At 28.6% G+C, this 21,923-nt stretch overlaps 3 protein-coding genes across 4 annotated transcripts; 1 reads left to right on the plus strand and 2 right to left on the minus strand.

The window, feature by feature from the left end:
• Window positions 1–788: 788 nt before the first annotated feature.
• LOC113375723 (MOB kinase activator-like 3) lies at window positions 789–12,001 on the minus strand. Of its 2 annotated transcripts, none has more exons than XM_026615669.1 (7): window positions 11,865–12,001; window positions 3,898–4,048; window positions 3,699–3,822; window positions 3,236–3,345; window positions 3,054–3,169; window positions 1,326–1,465; window positions 789–1,070 (listed from the first exon to the last, which is right to left on the minus strand). In XM_026615669.1, exons 2-6 carry the CDS (start codon window positions 4,010–4,012, stop codon window positions 1,334–1,336), a joined length of 597 nt encoding a protein of 198 aa, XP_026471454.1. In that variant the 5' UTR covers window positions 4,013–4,048; window positions 11,865–12,001; the 3' UTR covers window positions 789–1,070; window positions 1,326–1,333. The 2 variants fall into 2 exon arrangements, with proteins under 2 accessions (XP_026471454.1, XP_026471453.1); XM_026615668.1 differs by lacking the exon at window positions 11,865–12,001 and adding an exon at window positions 4,143–4,346.
• Window positions 7,741–14,096, plus strand: LOC113376019 (gamma-butyrobetaine dioxygenase-like). Its single transcript, XM_026615951.1, has 7 exons — window positions 7,741–7,759; window positions 8,045–8,175; window positions 9,639–9,847; window positions 9,929–10,063; window positions 11,810–12,124; window positions 13,620–13,780; window positions 13,933–14,096. The coding sequence occupies exons 1-7, from the start codon at window positions 7,741–7,743 to the stop codon at window positions 14,094–14,096; spliced, it is 1,134 nt and encodes a 377-aa protein (XP_026471736.1).
• A 281-nt stretch (window positions 14,097–14,377) lies between these two features.
• Window positions 14,378–16,790, minus strand: LOC113375722 (lethal(2)neighbour of tid protein 2-like). Its single transcript, XM_026615667.1, has 3 exons — window positions 16,657–16,790; window positions 16,201–16,563; window positions 14,378–15,770 (listed from the first exon to the last, which is right to left on the minus strand). Exons 2-3 carry the CDS (start codon window positions 16,475–16,477, stop codon window positions 14,581–14,583), a joined length of 1,467 nt encoding a protein of 488 aa, XP_026471452.1. The 5' UTR covers window positions 16,478–16,563; window positions 16,657–16,790; the 3' UTR covers window positions 14,378–14,580.
• Window positions 16,791–21,923: the final 5,133 nt, after the last annotated feature.

The following is a 21,923-nucleotide window of genomic DNA, read 5'->3' on the forward strand; positions in this document are numbered from 1 at the left end:
TAATTATCCAACTATTGCAAGCTTGATATAAAGGTAAAAGTTAGTTTCACTACTGTTTTTGAAAGCATAATTCAAGATTTTATATAACCCATATAAAACAAGCATTTTTCTCTCACCAATAAATAAACATATTTTATTAAATATTAGTCTAGTTACAAATTCTAATTAACAATAAATATGCAATATAACTGTGTTAATTATATACATATTTTTACTTATCTGCATATGTGTATGTACTCAATGCACATATTTACAACTATGTACTTTAAATTCATAAATATTATAATAAATATATAAAATATAAATAATTGTACTTCGAATATTGCAGTTTGTACAATTTCAATCTTAAATTACAATAAGATCTTTTCTGATTAAATAAAAATAACATTTTTCATAAATAAGTATAAGAAAGTGAAGTAAAAGAAAACATATCACAATAATGGCTATTGCATTTTTTTCACATTTCTAAAGTAATTCCAAAATAAATACAGGGATCACTAAAAAATAATATTGAATAATGCAATTTAAATCAACAGCTACTAAGCAAATTCTATAGTTTGAAAGATCAAATATCTTATTGATACTGTACACAAAATTTATAAATGTGAATCAATTGTACAGCACATTTTGTTGTACACATATTGTTTATTTTATAAAAATAACAAAGATTAGTTAACATTATTATTTTTCAGCAAATAAACTATCACAAGCATAATTAAAATCAAAGTAAAGCATGCAAAATGCAGTAAAAATAAGAATAAATAGATTCAAAGTGAATAACTCCTTAGCTCTTATAAATTAATGTTCTTATTATAACCGCAGCATATTTAATGTGATCCCATAAAAAGTTTTTAAGTCATTTTTGTTTTGATTTTCAATTAGTTATAGCAAAATCTGACAAACTTGAAAAATATTATAATTTGACAATAAAATGTTGATTCATATAAACTTCTCAGACCGGCAGATCATTGATGAAAACCATATGTATAAAATTTAATAATAAAAAAAATACACACACATACACAAAATGCCCTTCTTGATATAAATGATTTAAGTCGATTAGAAACAATCTGGAACAGAAAAAAGTATACATTATTTTTGAAATTTCTGAAGACACAATTTGAAGAAAAATGATTAAATTACTAGTTGATGACCATTTTGTCTTTAATTAAAATACTAGTACTATACTAGTACTATATTAAAAAATATATATATGGTGTAAATATATAATATGAATATTTCCTGTGTTCATGTTATATAAACGCAAGTAAACTTCTAATATGAGAGAATGATTAATATAAGAATATAATCAAAATAACTATTACCATTATGATTAGACTCCTGGTTGTTCTTTGCAAATATGAGCAGTCATCTCAGCCAAGGGTTCGAGTTCATTGGCTGACACTAAATCAAATTCTCGAATAAAATAATAGAAATGTTTATAGCAGGTATTAACATGAGCCTCCTGTAAATATTGAACATCATATATATAAAGAAATTATTTCTGTAATTGTGAGCATAGAATATGAAAACTTTACATACACTTAATTAGTGCTTATTTTCACTTTGCTTCATTTACAAAGTTGCATTGTTTAGTATTTGAAATATTCTAACTTTTTTTCTATTTGAAAACTGGTAAATGATTTGCTAGCCTCTCTAATAACCAAGAGTTCTCTAAAAAACTATTATTGCAACTGGAATTGCAATTTGTTAATAAATAAGATGACCATTCCATAAAATTTTCAATAAACAAAATTTAGCTCCCAAACAAATACCTAAAATGATTGAGTTTCTTTGATACCTAAATAAGTTTCTTCAATAAAGCTATAGACCAAAACAGCGGAAAGAGTTTTACAGTCGGCAGGCACAAATATCAATTGTTGCACTCAAATGAAATGTACTTTGCAAAAAAAAAGCTGTTCGGCAAACATTGGGCCAATTTTTCATGAAAAATATTTCTCAACTTACAACAGCAGCCATTATGGACTGATGAAACAGTAATTAATTTTAATTTTGTTTTTCATAAAGTAATTGAATACTTTATTTTGGTTCAATTGAATAGTTCATGTTGTTTTTGGAATGTACGTAACAAATTTTACAATATTTTTGTTTATCAAGTGTTTGCTTTTCACAATTATCTTTTTAACTGTTACAGGCTTGATGGTTCATGCAGAATGAACATATTTCTTACGCTGCACGAGAGCTAAAAAATGTACCACTGTCCATAGCACATTCTGGACTACGTTGAAGATGGGTTCATGTATACTCAGTACTTTCCTTAAAAAAATCTGATATTTTTGTGCTTGAAAGCGTTAAAGAGTAATATTTTTGTAACCCTATAACCCCTAGAGCTTTAATTATTACATGGCTTTCTGTAGATAATTTTAACATTTAAAAAATAGTACAATAATATATGTATACAGTAATACCCCGTTTCTATTTCAACCCAGGTTTTGAAGGGGTAAATAAGGAAGATGTCAAAAATATAAATCAAGAAGCAGCGCAGTCTTTCTAATGATAAGATCAAGAAATGAACTGAACAAGAAGAAAACAAAAATGTTGACAGCATTGATTCAACTTTTGATGACATTCGTAAAAAGGATTTTGTCTATATAATAAATGGATCAATTCATTGAAAATAATCTAAATGTAATGCATGGTGTTAGAGATGCTCTATCTGTTTCTGAAGAACTTTTAACAGAACAATGCAAAAGAAAAAGGCAAACAACATTAGATGCTTTTGTCACATAAAAGGAGAACACTGGTAACTAAATATAACTGACTTAGAATTTTATTTGTTTTTCAAGAATATTCATTTTGTTATTTACATTTTGTTTTTATTTTTGCAAGAAATAATAATATCGTATTAATTTGGGCTTTTGGATATAAATGTTTGGTTTTGTTTTTGGTAAAAATTCCAATATTTCCATGTTTAGCTCTGTTTCGCATTGTGCTCTACTTTGATGGAATGTATCTCCCGCGTTAAGCAGGGTATTACTGTGTAATGTTATAGTCACTCATTTGTAAATTGTAGAATATAAAATAATACTTACAGCACCAATACTAACAATCCTATCAAAATGATGAATATAAACATGTACAAAAACTCGATTTAAACGTGTCATAATTTTTTGACAGAGGCACATAAATGATTTTGGAAATGGTATATCTGAAATTATATAAACAATATAAATAGGAAATTTTGTCATGAGTTATACATATGCTAATGTAATACCTGTTGAAACAGGAAATATTGCTTCATTATTGATTTTTGTTTCTATCCAATCCATTAACAATGATATATATTTTGGGGCAGGAACAGCTTTTGCTTGTCTATACCAAGCACTGAAATATATAAATTATATAAATGCCATTTTATTAATGATTTATTTAAGCCAGATTAAATTACTAACTCTCATTTAAAATAAAATTACTATCTTTTATCTATTTGCACCAATTTAATATAATATAAATTGTACAACTATCAAAAACTACGCATTCATACAATTTAATAGTTAATATAATTACACTGGAATAGATATGTAAATAATAAGTATAAAATGTAACTTTTGAGCAGTATATTTCAAAACTCTTTTCATTTATTTCAGTCATTTAATAACTTGACCTGACATTTTTGTATCATATAAGTATCCTTATTTTATATAAGAAGTTTTCCAAATACTTTTTATTAAGCTCACCTTTCATGATCAAGCCATAAATATTCATACCGTGGTCCACCAGACATCGTAGGACATGTTTTGCTTGTGCAATAATCAGATACAGTTCCATAAATCAGGTTAATGCGATTAAAAAAATCCACCACTGAACAAACATAGCATTTAGATAAAGGTCATTGCTAAATTATACTACTTGATTAAACTGCAATCATTTGTTTACCATGAACTGCCATCCAATCTAAAGGATCTTCACCTTCTGGCACTTGAACTATACTTCTTAAATTTATACCAGATGAAAGGCTAGCCTGGGCTTGTTTATGTAAGGAATATCGCATTGTGCCTCTTGTAAAACGTTTTTTGGGCCGAAACGTCTAAAATATCATGTATTATAATTTGTCAATTTATGTAAACATTTCAAATGTTAAGCTAAAGGATTAAAACTAGGAAATCAGTTGCGCTCAATACCTTGCCCTTCTGAAAAAACTCCATAAATCCACTCATTGCCATATTTTCAACAAAAAATAATCATTTTAAAGTCCATTAAATATTTTTCACATGTATCTTTCTGATCTTTTTGTCATTTCCAGACAGTTGGCATTAACAAAGTTGCCATTGCGTTTGCTAGATAAGGGGGCGTGGCTTACTTAAATATTTGGTGTGTTTACGAAATACGCATACATGTCAAACATTGCACTAAAATCTGCTAATTTGACAGTACAAAATACACAATTGTGTACCAACATATCAAAAAAAAAAAAAAGATTAAAAAGCGACAGTGTTGCCCCATAGATAAATATCCCCGACACGTACAATGAAACACATAAATGTTTTTTTGTAGAAAATGATAACTTTTGCTCAGAAAATTAAAATCTTTGCTATTAATATATTATAACATTATCATATCCAATAATAAATTTTATAATTGATTAGTTAAACTAGGCATAAACTAGCGGTGCATGGCATATGACATCATGCCTCAAGGCAAATTGCAGGAACTTTCCGTACTAATATCCGTATTAATTTTTTTAACAAAACTTTAAAATATTTTGAACACTGAAAAATTAGATTTTTGAGAATTTTAAAATTTTTGAATTTTTTTTTTTTAATTTGAAACTTTTTATATATTTTTACGTTTGAAAGGTTTCTGAACATTTTGGCATACCTTAGAAAAAATAAATGTATGTGTGTGTATGTTTGTGTGTGTGTGCGGATACACATTTTTGTCGACGATTTCGAGAAGTCCGACCAACCGATTTCAATAATTCAAAAAACATTCGATTCGTATTGATAAGGAGACGTGCTAGTTAGTTTTTGGCAAAGGCAGGTCTAGCCGTTTCAAAGATACGGGGCAAAAAGTGCCAAAAACAGTAACTCAGTTTTTAAGAGAACGGAGTGTCCGATTTTAATAAATCAAAAAACATTTTACTTTTGACATTGACAAGATGAAAAACTGATTAAATTTTTGAGAAGGCAGATCTAGCGGTTTTGGAGATCTAGTAAAAAAAGTGAAAAAAGCTATTTGGCGGTCAAAAATTATCATTAGGCATATGCACATCAAATTATCAGATATTTTATGGAGATTTTAATAATGTGTATTAATTTTCTTCATATTTCTATGAGTTTTGTAACGTTGATTGTCCGTTAAACGGCGACACGGCTATTACGCGCTTCGATATTTCGGGTCTATGCAGCTAAAGCAGTGCGATCGCTTGAAAAAAAACGTTCAAAATTTCCAAAATATTTCAAAATAAAAAAACGTTTTTTTTTCAAATTCATTTTTTCCAAAAATTCATTTTTTTTTTCAAAAATTCAAAATTTCTCAAAAATCTATTTTTTCAGTTAAACAATAATGTAAAAAATTATATTTTTGGTACAGAAAGTTCCAGTAATTTGCCTCGTAACTAATACACATTGGTACAGAACCCACAAAATTTGTACTTATAATCTAAATCTCTATAAAATATCTGATAATTTGATGTGCACATGTTTAATGAACATTTTTGTCCGCAAAATAACATTTTTTTTATTGGATCTCCGAAACCTCCGAACTTGCCTTTCCAAAAATCTAATCAGTTCTTCATTTCGTCAGTACGACCGAAATGTTTTTAGAATCTTTCAAATCGGAGGTTCCGTTCTCTCAAAAACTGAATTATCATTTTAGACACTTTTCCCCACGTATCTTCGAAACAGCAGAACTTGCATTTGCCATAAACTAAACAGCACGTCTCCTTAATAATAGGAATCGAACGTTTTTAGAATTATACAAATCGGTTGATTCGTGTTGCCGAAATCGTCGATGAAAATTTGTAATTGCACATACATACATCCAATTTTTCTATGGTATGCCAAAATGTTCAGAAACCTTTGAAATGCGAAGATATATAAAAAAATTTATTTTCGATTTTTTTTGCGATTACTATAAACTTACTCTACGGAAGCTAAAAATACATATTTTATCTCATGTTGCAGAGCTAAGACCACTATTATAATGTTGTATGACTTGTATGTTATAATTTTGTTATGGCTATAAAAATTTCAAACATATGAGTCATTGATATGTTATGAGAATAACTTATCTAAAAATTATAATAACAATATGTCGCTGACGGTGTATAGAATGGTATCATATCTACGTACGTGTTACTGCAACAGGCAGTTATATAAAATATCATATCATTTCGAAAATATGGATTTTTAGATCGATCTTTATAACAGATATATTAATATTAACACCATGTTATCCATCTGTTGTGGTCCGCGTATCCCCAAATCAGCATTTAGGTTCTCTTGAAAATCTTTATTTTGCTTTTTATTATTAACAGTAATATGAATTTATTAGTCCCAAGAGCCTGTTGTGGTGACTTCTTAATAACGTGGCTTTACAAGGCAACCCAACGGTTGGCTTATCTTTTTTTATTAAAATTAACACTGATGACTTTCTATTTCATTTATCAATGCCGGGTAAAGACTGTTCACTTGGAAAACATATTTTCACTTATATTTTCAAATGAAAACCGATGTCACTGCTGCCTGACATCAAGCTGTCCGGTATGGTAATCGCAAGTATTACATATTTTATTTTTGTGATATACTGTGCTCTGTTTGGGAAACTAGTAACGAACGCTACGCCAGCTTGAACAACTTTGGCACGATATTTTTTAATTTAAATTGTAAGTTAAGGGGTTAAAAAAAATCAATATAATTATACTTACATGCAAAATCAAATGAAGTGTAAGTATGTATATGGTATGTATTACACCAAATAAGGCGTTTTAATCGTGCAGCAACCTGTTGGGCTTACCCTCTCTAGTAGGGCAGACAGCTATTTTCAAAATATCATATAAAATATAAACCAAAGTTGGTATCAAAAAATAAGACCTAATAGGTATTAGAACTAGTGGGCTGCATGGCATCGTGCCTTTAGGCAAATTGCTGGAACTTCCCGTACCAAAAATTATTTTTTTTAAAAAGATAAACATTTTTGAAAAAAATTACTTTGACAAAAATTTACTTTTTTAGAAAAAAAAACTTTGAAAAAAAAATGCTTTCTTTATTTTGAAATATTTTGGTAATTCTGAACTTTTTTTAAAGTAATCGTACTGTCTTAACTGCATATATGCAGTTAAAACAGTACGATTACGATTACTTTAAAAAAAAGTCTCTATAGAGTTCTATTGAATTGTTCAATTGATCGGTGTTCCCGAAATCGTCGACGAAAATTTGTATCCGCACACACACACACATACACACATACATCCATTTTTTCTAAGGTATGCTAAAATATTCAGAAACTTTTGAAAAGTGAAGATATATAAAAATTTTCATTTTCGATTTTTTTGCGATTACCTATTTCGAGGACTTATTTTTCTAACACCTATTCGGCTATTTTTTACTTGTTTATCTATGGGTATACGTAAACCACAATTTTCGCCGCAAATTTTTCGGGTACGAGAAAGCTTTCGCATATTTCATTTCAATTTCAAACAATTTAATAACTTATTAAACGTTCATTCATTTTATTTTTCAATTCGATAAATTTATAAGGTCATCGGGTTACAGAAAAATGTTTACTCACAAGACTGGTGAGACGTGATGAGACGATTTCATCATGTAGACAAAATTAACAAGATAAAAGTGATCGTACCACTACTCGACTTCGATTTTTGTTGATAGTCGAAAGTAAGTGTTCGACGAAGTGATTATCATGGTGGTTCAAAAAGTGTTTTTTAAGGTTTTGAAATCATTTCAAATAAATAAAAATGCGTGTCTATATGTTCGACTATGCAAATCATATTCTACATCTGCAAATGTTACGGCAAAATTAAGTGATAGTGATACTACCTTAACTGTCAATATTGGTTCTTCAGAAGTATATAAATATCCTTACACATGGTTAAGGGATAACTGCCAATGTTCGGAATGTTTTCATAAAGGATCGCAGAGTAGAACTTTGAATTGGGACAATTTTGATGTTCGAATCAAACCGATGGATTTCAAAGTATGGAGATGTATAATGTTTTATATTAATTAACTTGATAAATAAACAGTTTCTTAACCAGTTAACTGTGATTGACGGGAATACTCGTCATGGAGAGGTGACAGAATTTTGTGTATCGCCATGCGTATATATCAGTGATCATGTGCTATTTGAATGGCGATTTTCAGAAAAAACAAAACAATTTCTCAAATTTCAAGATGTTATGAATATTTTGAGGCTATGCCGGTGTAAAATAAGTAGTTGTAAGTAGCATTCTACTTTAAGACAAATTGCTTGAACTTCCAGATATTTTTAAATGTCACCAAAAACTAATCAGTTGAATATATCTACATGGTACTAAGAGAGATGCTAATTATTCCAAACTATAATGAATTTTTATAACAAAACTTTACTACCCAAACTTTTTCCGCTTTTCGCAGACCTGTAATATTTTGGGATGTTTGTATCTCTCTGCGGCAAAAATTTGAACACTTAAATATAGTGCTTAATTAAATTTATTCGTTTGTAGTTTAATACGTATGTAATTAAAATTTTCACCCATCGTTTTCATCCGATATCATACTAGCGCAACTTGCTCGATTTTGACGATCCAAAACTTTGCGCACTGTTCCGATCCAAAACCTGCCACAGTTAACTGGTTAAATTTATTTTCCATTTTTTACAAGTACAAAAAATTTAATTTATCTTTTTTAAGATATCTACATTTTTTGCAACATGATATACACCCAAACCTCCCTTTGCGTCGTTTCGTTAATACAAAATTTTCACAGTACGTCGTTAGATTGTTTTGAGTTCGAGTCTTTCATTGTATTTCTTAATTTTTTGAAATTGAAGAGAGGATTGCAACTGAAATTGCAATTTGCTAATGAAAAAGATGACGGTGACCGATCTATAGAAACCTTTGAAGAACAAAATTTAACTTTCAAACAAATATGTAAAGCCGAAATGTTTGATCAACAAAGGTAGAAATATTTTTAAAAACAACGATTCTGGCAGCCGGTAGTTACGAATATCAACTAAATTTGTTTAAGTAAAAAAAAGCTGTTTAACAATATTTTTTTATATTCTTTTTGAATAGCAATCAGAACTGCGTGTTCTATAAGCTTATATATTGTTCTCAAGAGGGCAACCCAGTGGTCAATCACTCTTGTTTTTGTGTTAGTTGTATATATTAGACATGTACAACAAATAGTTTTGGCGTAATTCAGCAGTCATCGAATCAATCTTTTGTATAAAAAATGTAATCTACAACAAAAGCAATATATAATTAGTTCAATTTTGTTTTTAAAAAGTAGTATTTTCGCAATCCTGGGTCCTATCTTTAATCTCTACAGTACTAATTCATTTTGCGTCGATTCCATTTGATTCGTATGTTTCGGGAACGCAAAGTGAGGTATGGGTGTATTAAAATTTATAAATATATTTTATAAAAGATATTGTAATTAATGTTATTGTCGTTCAAGGTATATTCTGAAACAGAGAAAGTATTAATAAATTGGAGTGATAATCACAAATCAACTTACGATATACAATGGTTAAAAGAACGAAACTTTTCAAAGTCAAATCGAGATAGAGTATTAAACACTTTGTATAAACAGCAAAAAATCCATTGGAGTGCCGACGAATTTACACATATATTTCAAAAATTTCAATTCAAAGACGTTATCAATGAGTAAGTATGTTGTTTACAAATTCTCTTCCTTGTCGCATACGGCAAATATTTCATTAACATATTACGAGTTTTGTTCTACAGAGATAGTGTTTTATTAAAATGGTTATCGGCATTGAGTCAATATGGCGTGGCTCTTATCGAAAACGCTCCCATTACTGAAAACGAATGCAGGAAGCTCGCAGGAAGAATCAATTTTATGCGTAAAACACATTATGGGTAATTCAAGATTATTAAAATAACACATAATTGAAAATTGAATACAGAAGTTTTAATACAAAAAAACGCTTTTGTAATTTTTTAAGAATCTACTATCATTAGTATCAACTCAACTAATATCATAATTTATTTAACGGGATACAAAAAGTTTACAATATTATATTATATACATAAAAAATAATTATTTTGCAATCTTTTTTTATATCAATTCGATTTTTTTGGTTTATATTCAATAACAGTACTTTAGAAATAGCTACAGCTAGCTGTACGCCCCCCTAGCACCACCTTAAGAAAGCGCACACTACAGGTTGGAAATCGCTGATTTAACATTTAATAAAATCACAAATAATCGATTATTTACAAATCTTTACTTTTATAGGGAAATACGGACAAAATGACATAGTGGCCTTATTTAAAAATTGGCTAGTTTTAGTAAAGTTTTCGCGGCTGTATAACATGAAGAATGCCATAATAATAATCCTGTCAGATGTTGAGCGTCATTGTCACAATCTTGTCGGAGTAATCTGTACAAGTTTGCTTCGCGCCTTGAAAAGTTTATTTTGAAAGTGTTTTTCTCATGTTTGTTTGGGGACATATTTATTGATATTCGTAATTATTTCAATTAAAATCAATTAAATTAAGTCAGTTTTAGTGTTTTTGATCAATTTTATTGCAAGAATCAGATTCTTAGTAGAATTTTGATTAATTATTCACTTTTGTTCAATTTCGGACAAAATGACATACTTGTGCAATGGACAAAATGACATAGTACTATTTCACAAGTATGTAAAGTATGGACCAAGAAAAAAACTAGTGCGGTGTATGGCATCGTGCCTTAAGGCAAATTGCTGGAACTTCCCGTACCATAACGAAATGTTTGAGGAATATTGAATGTTTTCAAATAGATTATTATAAAATACTGTAACATTGCATAATATTGAGAGTTGTATAAAACTGAATCACAAAGCCAAAAATATTTATTTCAAGTATATTAGAACTTTAGTCAGAATTAAAAATAAAATCTGAATTATTTTCGATAAACAAAAAATTTAAAAAAAAAAAAAAATTAAAAAAAAAAATTGAAACAAAACTTTTTTTTACAAAATCAATTATTTTGTTAAATCAAGCAGAAAGTTCTTTAAATCATTTAAATCGGACGCTTAGTTCTCTCAAAAACTGCCATTTTTTGCACATTTAGCTCTGTATCTTCGAAATGGCTGAGCCAAAAACTAATAACGACTTCTCCCAATCATTACTAATTGAATATCTTTTAGATTATTCAAATCGGATGCTCCGATCTCTTAAAAACTCGGTTTCTATTTTTTGCACTCTTTGCTCTTTATCTCCGTAACTGGTCCAGCGGCATTTGCCAAAAACTAATCAGCATATTTCCCTATCAATAGGAATCGAATGTTTTTTGAACCATTCAAATGAGGACACGCAAAACACACACACATCCATTTTTTCTGAGTTACACCAAAATGTTCAAAAATCTCTGAAACGTGAAGATATGCAAAACACTTCATTTTCGATTTTCGGCCCATTACTATAACTTACCCTACGGGAAGTTAATAAAACGCCATGTCATTTTGTCCGTACTGCCCCTATATGGTTCATTTGTATATCCCAAATTATTTCCTTATTTTCAACAATTTGATACCAGCGACTGAATCATCACACAATAAAACACATTTTGACAAGTATACATATAAATATTGAATTTCAATAAATTTTCTTCCCTTATAGAGAAGAATTTGAAGTAAGAGCACGCGACTTTGATACAACAAGCAATGTGGCTTACCTTTCGACACCTCTCCAACTACACACTGATCTTCCTTATTATGAGCATGTACCCGGAACCATATTTTTACATTGTATGGAGCAGAGTTCTGGTAAAGGAGGCGAAAACTTATTAGCCGACTGCTTCCGGGCTGCAGAGGAATTGCGCAAAAAGAACTTGAGATATTACAACAGTTTATGCGAAACTGTTGTTAATTGGTCAGACGTGGGCGAAGAAGCAGGAAATAAATTTCACAAAATACATCGGGCTCCGGTCATCTGGTGAGTGAATAAGTGAAATTAGTAATATTTATTATAAAGGATTGGCCAGAAACCTACACTTCTATGCGATTTATGCCAAATATTATAATAACTATGTGAAAGTATGTCTTAAGCTCATGCAACTTGCAAGTAAAGCTTAAATCAGTATCCTAGACAATATTAGAATACGATGTTTATGATTAAGCACTTTGTATAAACAGCAAAAAATCCATTGGAGTGCCGACGATTTATGCCAAATATTATGATAACTATGTGAAAGTATGTCTTAAGCTCATGCAACTTGCAAGAAAAGCTTAAATCAGTATCCTAGACAATATTAGAATACGATGTATTCATATATATATATATATATATATATATATATATATTATATATATATATATATATATATATATATCTTCTAAATGTGATCAGTATATAGAAAAATCTGTAAGTGAGTGTATAAGTAAATCATCATCAAAGAAATTGCAATGATACGTAAAACCAGTTCTATTTCGAATCATTTTTTCTTAAAATGATGATAAAGCAAAATGCAATTACTTATAGCGCGAAGTTTTTAACTGCATCTCTTCAAATACTGGAAATTTAATAAGACATTTGAAAATACAACACTGCAAAGAAAACGTTTTCTTTGTGTTCACGTGGTTGGAGTCATCGGAATTATTAAGCAAATCATAAACTCAAATTTAGTATACATATTATCATATTAAATCGACTCAATATAAATCGAAATTTAAGAACTTTTGAAATTGTGACTATACAATTTTCAATTTTTTATTTCGAAAATAAATTGTTGAAAACATCAAATAAAAAATGATATATAAAATTCAATAAAATATTTATATAAAAATATTATATTATAATTACCCACTTATCGTAGGCCTATAATATTTAATTTAATAATTAATTGGGTAGAAACGGTGCGGCCAATATTTACCAAAAACTAATCAGAACTGATCAACTGATACCTGAAACGGTTTATAAATTTTCATTTCATTATTCGCGAAAACGTTGACGGAAAAGGTTTTGCTTCTCCCTGTTAATTATATAAAAAGACTTATCAACGCGAGTCTTATCAAGTTCTATAGTTTCTATATTTTTGAAATTGATGCAGCGCTTTTGAGAAAACGACGAAATCTCAAATTTTGAAACATATACTTTGTTCCAATTTCAGTCTCAAACAATTCAGAATGACTTGAGTCATCGTAAAAACATAATATGTATTAGCAAATCGGATTTTCTGACAACAACAAACTTCTTCGAGAAGTTTGAAAATAAATTCAATTGTTCAAAATAACGGTTTGTGCTATTTGAACAAGAGTTTACAAATAATAATTTGCTCATATTACACATACATATAAAAATTTCTTTACTTTAATGCAAATTTCTTATCTTGAATGTATTTTTAACTCTTGATATAAACTTTAAGTATGAAATCAACATAATGATAGTTTCTATTTTATTCTAATGTTTTCATTGAATTTAATAAATGTAGCAAAAACCACGACGGAGATATTGTGCGAATCAATCACAGTGTTCCACAAAGAGATAGTTATTTCAATATTCCATTGGAAAATGTCACAGAATGGTACGAGGCAATGCATATGTTTCTCCAATTGGTCAGAGAACAGACAGTTACAATAAAAACTAAACCAGGTAATATTGGAGTACTAATATCTAGCTGCTTTCAGTAGTAATTACAACAATATTAAATATATAAAATCGCATTGGAATATCTGGTAACAATAAGGTAGGAACATCTTAATGTTTTGGGAGTTAAATTTACATGCCTCAAAAAATAATTTCAGGTGATATTCTCACGATTGATAATCTACGATTAGTACATGGACGCACAGGATATACAGATAGTAAAGCAAACACTAGATTTTTGATAGGAGCCTATGTCGATTGGGATGAAATATACAGTAGGATTCGTGTTCTACAAACAAAACAAAAAAATATTAACCAGTAATTCACAACTGAAGTTTTATTATGACACATCCTTATATAAAAACATTAAAAATTCAAACTAAAATGTATCACTCTCGCTCAAGTATTTAACAAAATAAATATCTTTAACAATTCGTATTGATATTATGTCTTAAATTTGATATAAACATTAAACATTTTCACAAACAGCCTACATACCAAATTATCTAATATTTCATAAATTTATTTCACTATATCTATATGTACAATCACTGTTTCAAAATATATTTGTTATATGGTATATTAGCCTTTTTATCTTTGGTAATTATAATTACCTATTTGTGTCATATAGTCAATTTTATATAAATATAATTCATTTAATCTAATGATAAATACATTAATTCCTCTAATATTGTCTTGATGCATATAGCAATTATATTATGTCATTGAAATACATAATAAAAAACAGTTTTATATAAATAAAATGTTGGTATCACACAGGCACACAAATTACAAGTTCAAGGATTCTACTTGGCAGATAATTTAATATTTTTGTATATACCCCATATTACAGCAACATGGCATAAATGTAACACACAGCTAGAGAGATCAGTGCTAGGATAAGTATTCCATGAGTATTCAATAAGCGCTAGAATTAAAAGACGAACTTTGATTGAGTATGAGGTACACCACAAGAGATGAGGTAAACTATGAAAATACCAAACATAAAACTGATAATGAAGACTACGAGAGCAAGCTACACCAATAAAGTTACAAAGAAAAATTGGTAATAACGCAAGTTGTGTAACAGAATCAAAATGTACAGCAAAAGTCTTTACATTATCATCTTGCTTGGGTTCCACAGTCACTGCCCTATTATTGGGAGTTGAAGTTTTATTAATACCCTTTTCAAAATCTTTTAAAAATTTATGTTGCTCTGCCGTGAGAGGTTCTTCTTCTATTAATTTATTAATTTTCTTTCTTTTAAGTTCTTTATTTTTGGCATTTATCTGAGGTTCAAACTGTTTTTGAACTGTCCTCAGTCGGACATAACTTTGCATATATTTGAAGGAAATAGGAAAGAAAGCCGCTAATAAGACTAAATGCAATAGAAGTAAGCTTATGTGAAACTTTCCACTTTCAAATATATCTCTATGTAAAAATCTATAGTTAACAGTCCACTTATGCTCAAACACCCTACCAAAATCAAAACTTCCTTTTATGTAAGCAACAGCATTAACTAATAAAAAGGGCAAACCTAAAATTAATTGAATAATTCCACAAATGCTAAGCTGTACAATAGTTTTCACTAGTCCCAAATTAACAATAAGAAACAAAAATATAGCTGGTGCAAATAATAATATATTCATTTTAATAGATACTGCTAAACTAAGCGCAACACTGGCCAATGTCCATTTGGAATCCATATATAAATTTAAAGAAAGATATAAAAATAAGATTGCAATGGGATCATTGAATAAACGTAGCATATAAATTGAGTGTATTCGATACGAAGTAAGTGCACATAAAATTAGTACATATGGAGGAACCTTGCGACTCTTTGTGTAGAGCCTTAACACTAATGCCATTTGACAAAGATAAATGCCAATAAAAATGCATTGTCCTACATAGATATCTTTTCCTGCAGCAGTGATATAATATAAAATAGAGTAGATGTAGACAAATCCAGCTGGATATACTAAAGGCCCAGTATCACCTAAAAAAATATTCAGTATTTTAAAAATGTACTTACTATTTTAATGTGCAGTGATACAAGGAAATAGTCGACCTTATATTTAACAAAGAATATTGAAAACAAATGTAAAGAATAATCTAGTAAAAATACCATATGTTCACTGCAACTTGTGAAACTTATATTGTATATAATCATAATAACGTTTTAGGGCTAAAAAACAACAATTTAAGTTGTCAAAAGTATAAGACAGTAAACAAAAAAGATAAGGTTTTCAACATTGATATAACATGTCACTTATAAGTGCGTGAGACAATCAATTATTCATTTTCAACAAACTAATAATCTTTCAAATTACTATTTGTGAATGGCAGAATTGTTATTAAAACGTAGAAGTGGAAGAAATTCAATTTTATGGCATAAAACTTATCTATGTGTCAAATATTGCACAAACCTCTTAGTTGAGAATAATCTAAAGTTCCATTTAAAAAGCCTTCACATTCCTGCATGTAAGCGATCCAATCAATTTCAGTGTATTTTCTGGTATTTATTATAAAAATATTGAACACAAGTTCCACTGCCAGTATAAGAAAAGATATTATAGGCAGTTTTTCAGGACTTGTTAACAACTCCTTGCCAAATTGAAAGCTTAAATAAGTTGAGACTTTGTTGCCATAACCTTTCATCTTAGAAGAAGCTACTGCCTCTTTCCTTTTTGTTTTTGAATACATTTCCAATAATCGATAGTACTAATTAGCTTTTGAATGATCTGGCCTCCTTAATTACATAGTCTTGTCGTAGATTAATATTTGGTGAGCTGTAAAAAAGACAAATATGATTCAAAATAAGTTCAAAACCTCCAAAGAAGCTCCAAAGCATTCATTTAGTTTACTAGATAAAAATATATTACCGGCTATAGCATTTAACAACTTAACATGTCTCAAAATAAAAGTCCCTGTTATAAAATGAACAATATGCTAATAGGCTAAAAATAACAAACATGTGCCGGATAAATACAAAATCTGTGACAATTTATCAATGGCAAGTGTTGATTCAACAAACCGTTTTTTGTTAACCGTTACTCTAACGTCAACGAATCATCCGTTAATCGCAACGGCGTTAAAACGGAGTTGCCAACGGAATAATATGAACCAAAGACATAAACCAAGAATTATATTCCGATAGGGGGCGTCCATTAATCACGTGAGGTTTTTAGGGGGAGGGAAAATTTGATAAAAAATCACGAAATATTACGTGGGGGAAGAAGGGGTATAGTAAGATATCACGCGTATTTATTTTTTAACTGATTTAAAAAAAAATCAAATATTTTCAAAAAAAAATCAAAAATTTCCCAGTTTTATCACGTAACTGAAAATACACGTGATGTTTGTGGGGGAGACGTAATTTTGAACATCACCATGTATCAATACAAGGGAAAGAGGTGGGTACAAAAATTCTTAAAAACTTGCTCACGTGATTAATGGACGCCCCCTAATCGGTTGAGAATTTATTTCATCTGATGAATCTCAATTCTTAATGATTAAGAGGGTATTTTATTAATTAAGAGAGACACTAAAATTGTGTAGAAATTTCAAAATCTTTTAACTTTCCGTAAGGTAAGTACATAGATAAACAAGTATAATATTAAATAAAGTCTTTAATTCTAAATCGGCTTGATTAGGTTTTGTATATTTACTTTTCTTGTGAACACATATAAAAATCGTCGTATAATTTATAAACTCTAGTTTATCTTTAACTTTATATAAGAAAATATGTTTTAGAATTGTAACAATTATAAAACATATTTTCTTAAAGATAAACTAGAGTTTATAAATTAGATGATACAATTAATTGTATTGAATAGAATCTGGAATAGAATGTTTTGATATCGTAAAAATTAAAAGAAGCAGGAAAAATCGAATTATTTGTAGAAATTTAAGTCTTTAAAATACATTTCATACATTTATATGCTATTTGAATATTATTAACTTCCCGTAGGATGAGTTTTAGTAATCGCAAAAAAATTTAAAATGAAAATTTACATATATTTTTACGTTTCAGTGGTTTCTGAACATTTTGGCATTCCTAAGAAGAAATTGATGTAGTGTATGTGTGTGCGGATACAAAATTTCGTTGACGATTTCGCAAACACGTTTCAACCGATTTGAATAATACAAAAAACATTCGATTCCTACTGATAAGGAGACACGCTGATTAGTTTATGGCAAAGGCAGATCTAGCCGTTTCGGAGATACGAAGCAAGAATGCCAGAAGTGGTATTTCAATTTTTGAGATAACGAAGCGTCTGATTTAAATAATTCAAAAAACATTTTACTTGTATTGACGAAATGAACAACTGGTAAAATTTTTGTAAAGGCAGTCCAGCGTGTCCGGAGATCCAATAAAAAAAGTAAAAATAATGCCATTTGGCGGTCAAAAATAAACATTAGACATATATACATCGTATTATCAAATATTTTATGAAAACTATAATAATAAGTACAAATTTTGAGTACATTTATATGGGTTCCGTACCAATGTTTACATGTTAGACGACTACGCGGCGTCTAAAAATCAAAATACAAAACAAATTCAATTTTTCGAAAAAACATTTTTCTCAAAAACCTAATTTTTTCAAAGTTTTGCAAAATTTTTTTAATGACGTAGCTTTCGGTACGGGAAGTTTCAGCAATTTGCCTTCAGGCGCGATGCCATACACCACTAGTTTATTTATCAACGTTACAAGCATAGATAAATAAACATAAATATTTACAAGAGTACAGAAAAACAGTAAATAAAATGTTAATAATTTTTTAAATTAGCAGTTGTTGAAATGGAAGGTCACCAAAAATTGACACGTGACGGTATACACAATTGCAACAATGGCAACAAGATTGCAACCCTCTTTGTAATCCTAAATGAAAAAAAAAGATTATAAATCTAGAATGATGTCGCAATGGTAATACTAGAATTAAGTTTAAAAAAAAATTTGACAAAAAGACCATTTTTTTACATCTCGAATTTTTTAAAAATAGTACAAATTAAAATTTGGAAATGAGATGCATGTGCCAGAGAGAACTCTATAAAGAAAATTCTCTAAAAATTTCAAATAAATCTGTCCAGTAGAACTCGTGAAATAATAATGATTTTAAGGGGTCAATTCTGTCGTGAAATAAACCATAATGTTAAGGCTAGGCTATGTTATGTATCAGATTTCATATAAAGTGGTACTAAAAGCTGTCAAAATTTTATGTGGTTACTGTCACAAATCTCAAAAAACAATGTTATCATAACTGGATCTTTTGCTTGAGATATGGCTCGATAACATATGAGTGAAGTAGCATTTTATGTGTAAAACGCCTGATCATACAGCAAATACATGACGTTTTGACAGTATTTAGTACGATTTTGTATGAAAATTGCCACGTAATATAGCCATGGTATTGGTCCATTTCACAGCAGAATCGGCCCATAAGTTATTAAAACAAACAAGCTGAACCATAGAGCTTAATAACAGATTTTATAAAAATGTTAAAGCTGGCGCCATCGTCACCATTCGTTTAGATGAACTTACAAATATATTAGTGAAGCTTACCACTCAATTTCTTATGCCACTTGTTCACCGTTAGTAAAGCTTACCACCTAATGTTTAATACCACTTGTTCACCGTTAGTGAAGCTTACCACCAAATTTTTAACACCACTTGTTCACCGCAACGTGCCGTTACTGTGTCTATATATGTATATACATTGTATACATGTATATTGTTGTTTCGTTATTTCTTAGTTTTTTAGAATTTTCTTTATATAGTTTCTCTACAAAATTATAATTCCTATAGTTACCTAGTTTAGAATTTTTTTTTTAATTTTTTACCTGATCCACTGATGATGACATCAAATTGTATGTCGAAACGTTTGGAATTTATTATAATAAATTCTTAATAATAATAATAATAATACTTTTTTCTTTGTTTGATGTATCGCCCAAAAAATATGTATAATTGTATATATATACATATCATGCATTTGGAATTGTCGTAAAGATTATACTACTATGCTTTGTAATTGCTTTAAATTCTACTAATTCATCAAATTCAAAATTAGATTCGTATGATTATGAATCAAAAGTTTAATTGATTATTTGTTATTCAGCTTATTCAATATTTACATTTTCAAAATTTATCTTAAGAAATTAATCTTTAAATTATGTTATTGCATTCTGAACTTTTTATTTTCCCGCAAATATTTATGTTAATGAGTAAATTAAATTAATAATTTTTAAAAATCTTCTCGTAAATTTGTTGGATTTTATTGGGTTGATATTAAGATGAGTAAATTAATACGATAATGAACACAGCAGAAATAAACAGGAGAATACAGTGTGTATTATTTATTTATTACCTTCATTTAACTACAATGGTCGATAAAAAGAAATGACATGGTTTATTAATTATCAATATTAAGAATAAGAGCATCTAATTTGAAATAAAAATTAAGATGTCTTATTCCGAATGATTTATCAAGCTCAGTAAATTAAGCATTATTCAAGTTCTTTTCAATAGCGATAAATACAATGAATTTATAAATTGACAATATTTTGTCATGTGCATGTAGAATAAATTGACATCGAAACTGATTTGAAACTATCTTGCCAATTGAAAATGAATTTGACCATTTCTAACAGATCAATGATGTGATCTTGAATAATATGACAAAGATAGACATTCTTTACATAATAATTGTTGAGTATAATTCCAGCATAAACACACATATCTATTAATAAAAATCACACATGTATTATTCTTAATTTCTATATAATAATAATCGGCAACTTTCCTTAACTTTATTGCTGATAACTCATATATAATAATATTTTATCAATTTATACATTTAATATATTCATATAATAAAAAAGAACTATAATACCTATAATTACACTATATATTTGTATAATTACATACAATTAATATAATCAGTGTTTTTGTACATTATGCTTAATGGCTTTATAAAATAATGAACTATATATTTAAAATTATATTTATAATATTTTTATTAAACATTACTTTTCTATTACGCAATAATATTTACAAGTCGTTCTAATTATGGCAAAACATCCAAATAGTTTAGGAATTAGCCACGGAACAACATGCTACGAACACCATTGATCCGTCCGCCATGTAATTAAAACATTTTTGGAAGAATAAAATTGCAAAGACGCTTTTATAGTTTTTGTTCCAATATTATTCATTTGATGTTGAAAATTTTCACTGCTGATCTAATATAATCATCAAAATTCTATACGAAAAACTCTTCCTCATTAACGCAAGACAAATCAAATTTTATTAGTTCTGTCCACAAATTTGATAATTACTTGTTCCTATCATAAAATATAAGTTATTGAAATTTTTTGTTTTAGACTTTTGAATTAATACTCGAACTTCAACGTACCTAAAATTTATCATATCTTTCTGATGATAAAAAGTTAATTTTTTCCATGAGATTTTTTAATGAGTTTGACGAATGGCATTTTTATGTTATATATTTTACACGCGTCCAATAATAATTGTATACATTTACAAAAATATCACAGTTCCTTCATGTGTAACACTCGCTAATATTTTTTCTTTTGTTTCCGGATAATAAAAATATTATTTTCATTCAATAATATAGTTTGCATTATATACAAAACGAAATTTAAAATTAAACAAAAAATTTAGCTTCGCTATGTCTCGATGGAAACTTTTATTGAAATAGGTTTTACTTACATTTTATTGCTTATATGTCCAAATTCATGATACACCATAATTCAACCGCTAATTGCCTATCACAGCTCGTATCGACCGTTAAAATAATTCAATGGGCGATTTTTTTACAAATACACGTGAAACATTTAAAAAGAATTATAAGTAAGTCGATTTATCAAATTTCATAACAAAATCTACCGCGAGTAACAAATTCCAATTTCAATTGCCTTCTTGTAATATACTTAAAATGCATAATTCGTACGTAATTATACAAAAAGTTAAACATGGTTTAGACTATATATTTTTGGTTGAATGCTTATAAAACCCTACAACTTTATTTAATTAAAAATCCACGATAATTACAATTTCAAAATGGCTTTGTAAGCGCCCACAATTGTTATTGTAAATAAAATGAGAAAAGAAGCATTATATAT

The sequence above is a fragment of the Ctenocephalides felis genome, unplaced genomic scaffold (assembly GCF_003426905.1).
Source record: "Ctenocephalides felis isolate EL2017-DRISC unplaced genomic scaffold, ASM342690v1 CF-g0.4_SCAFFOLD_01886, whole genome shotgun sequence".
NCBI lineage: Eukaryota > Metazoa > Arthropoda > Insecta > Siphonaptera > Pulicidae > Ctenocephalides > Ctenocephalides felis.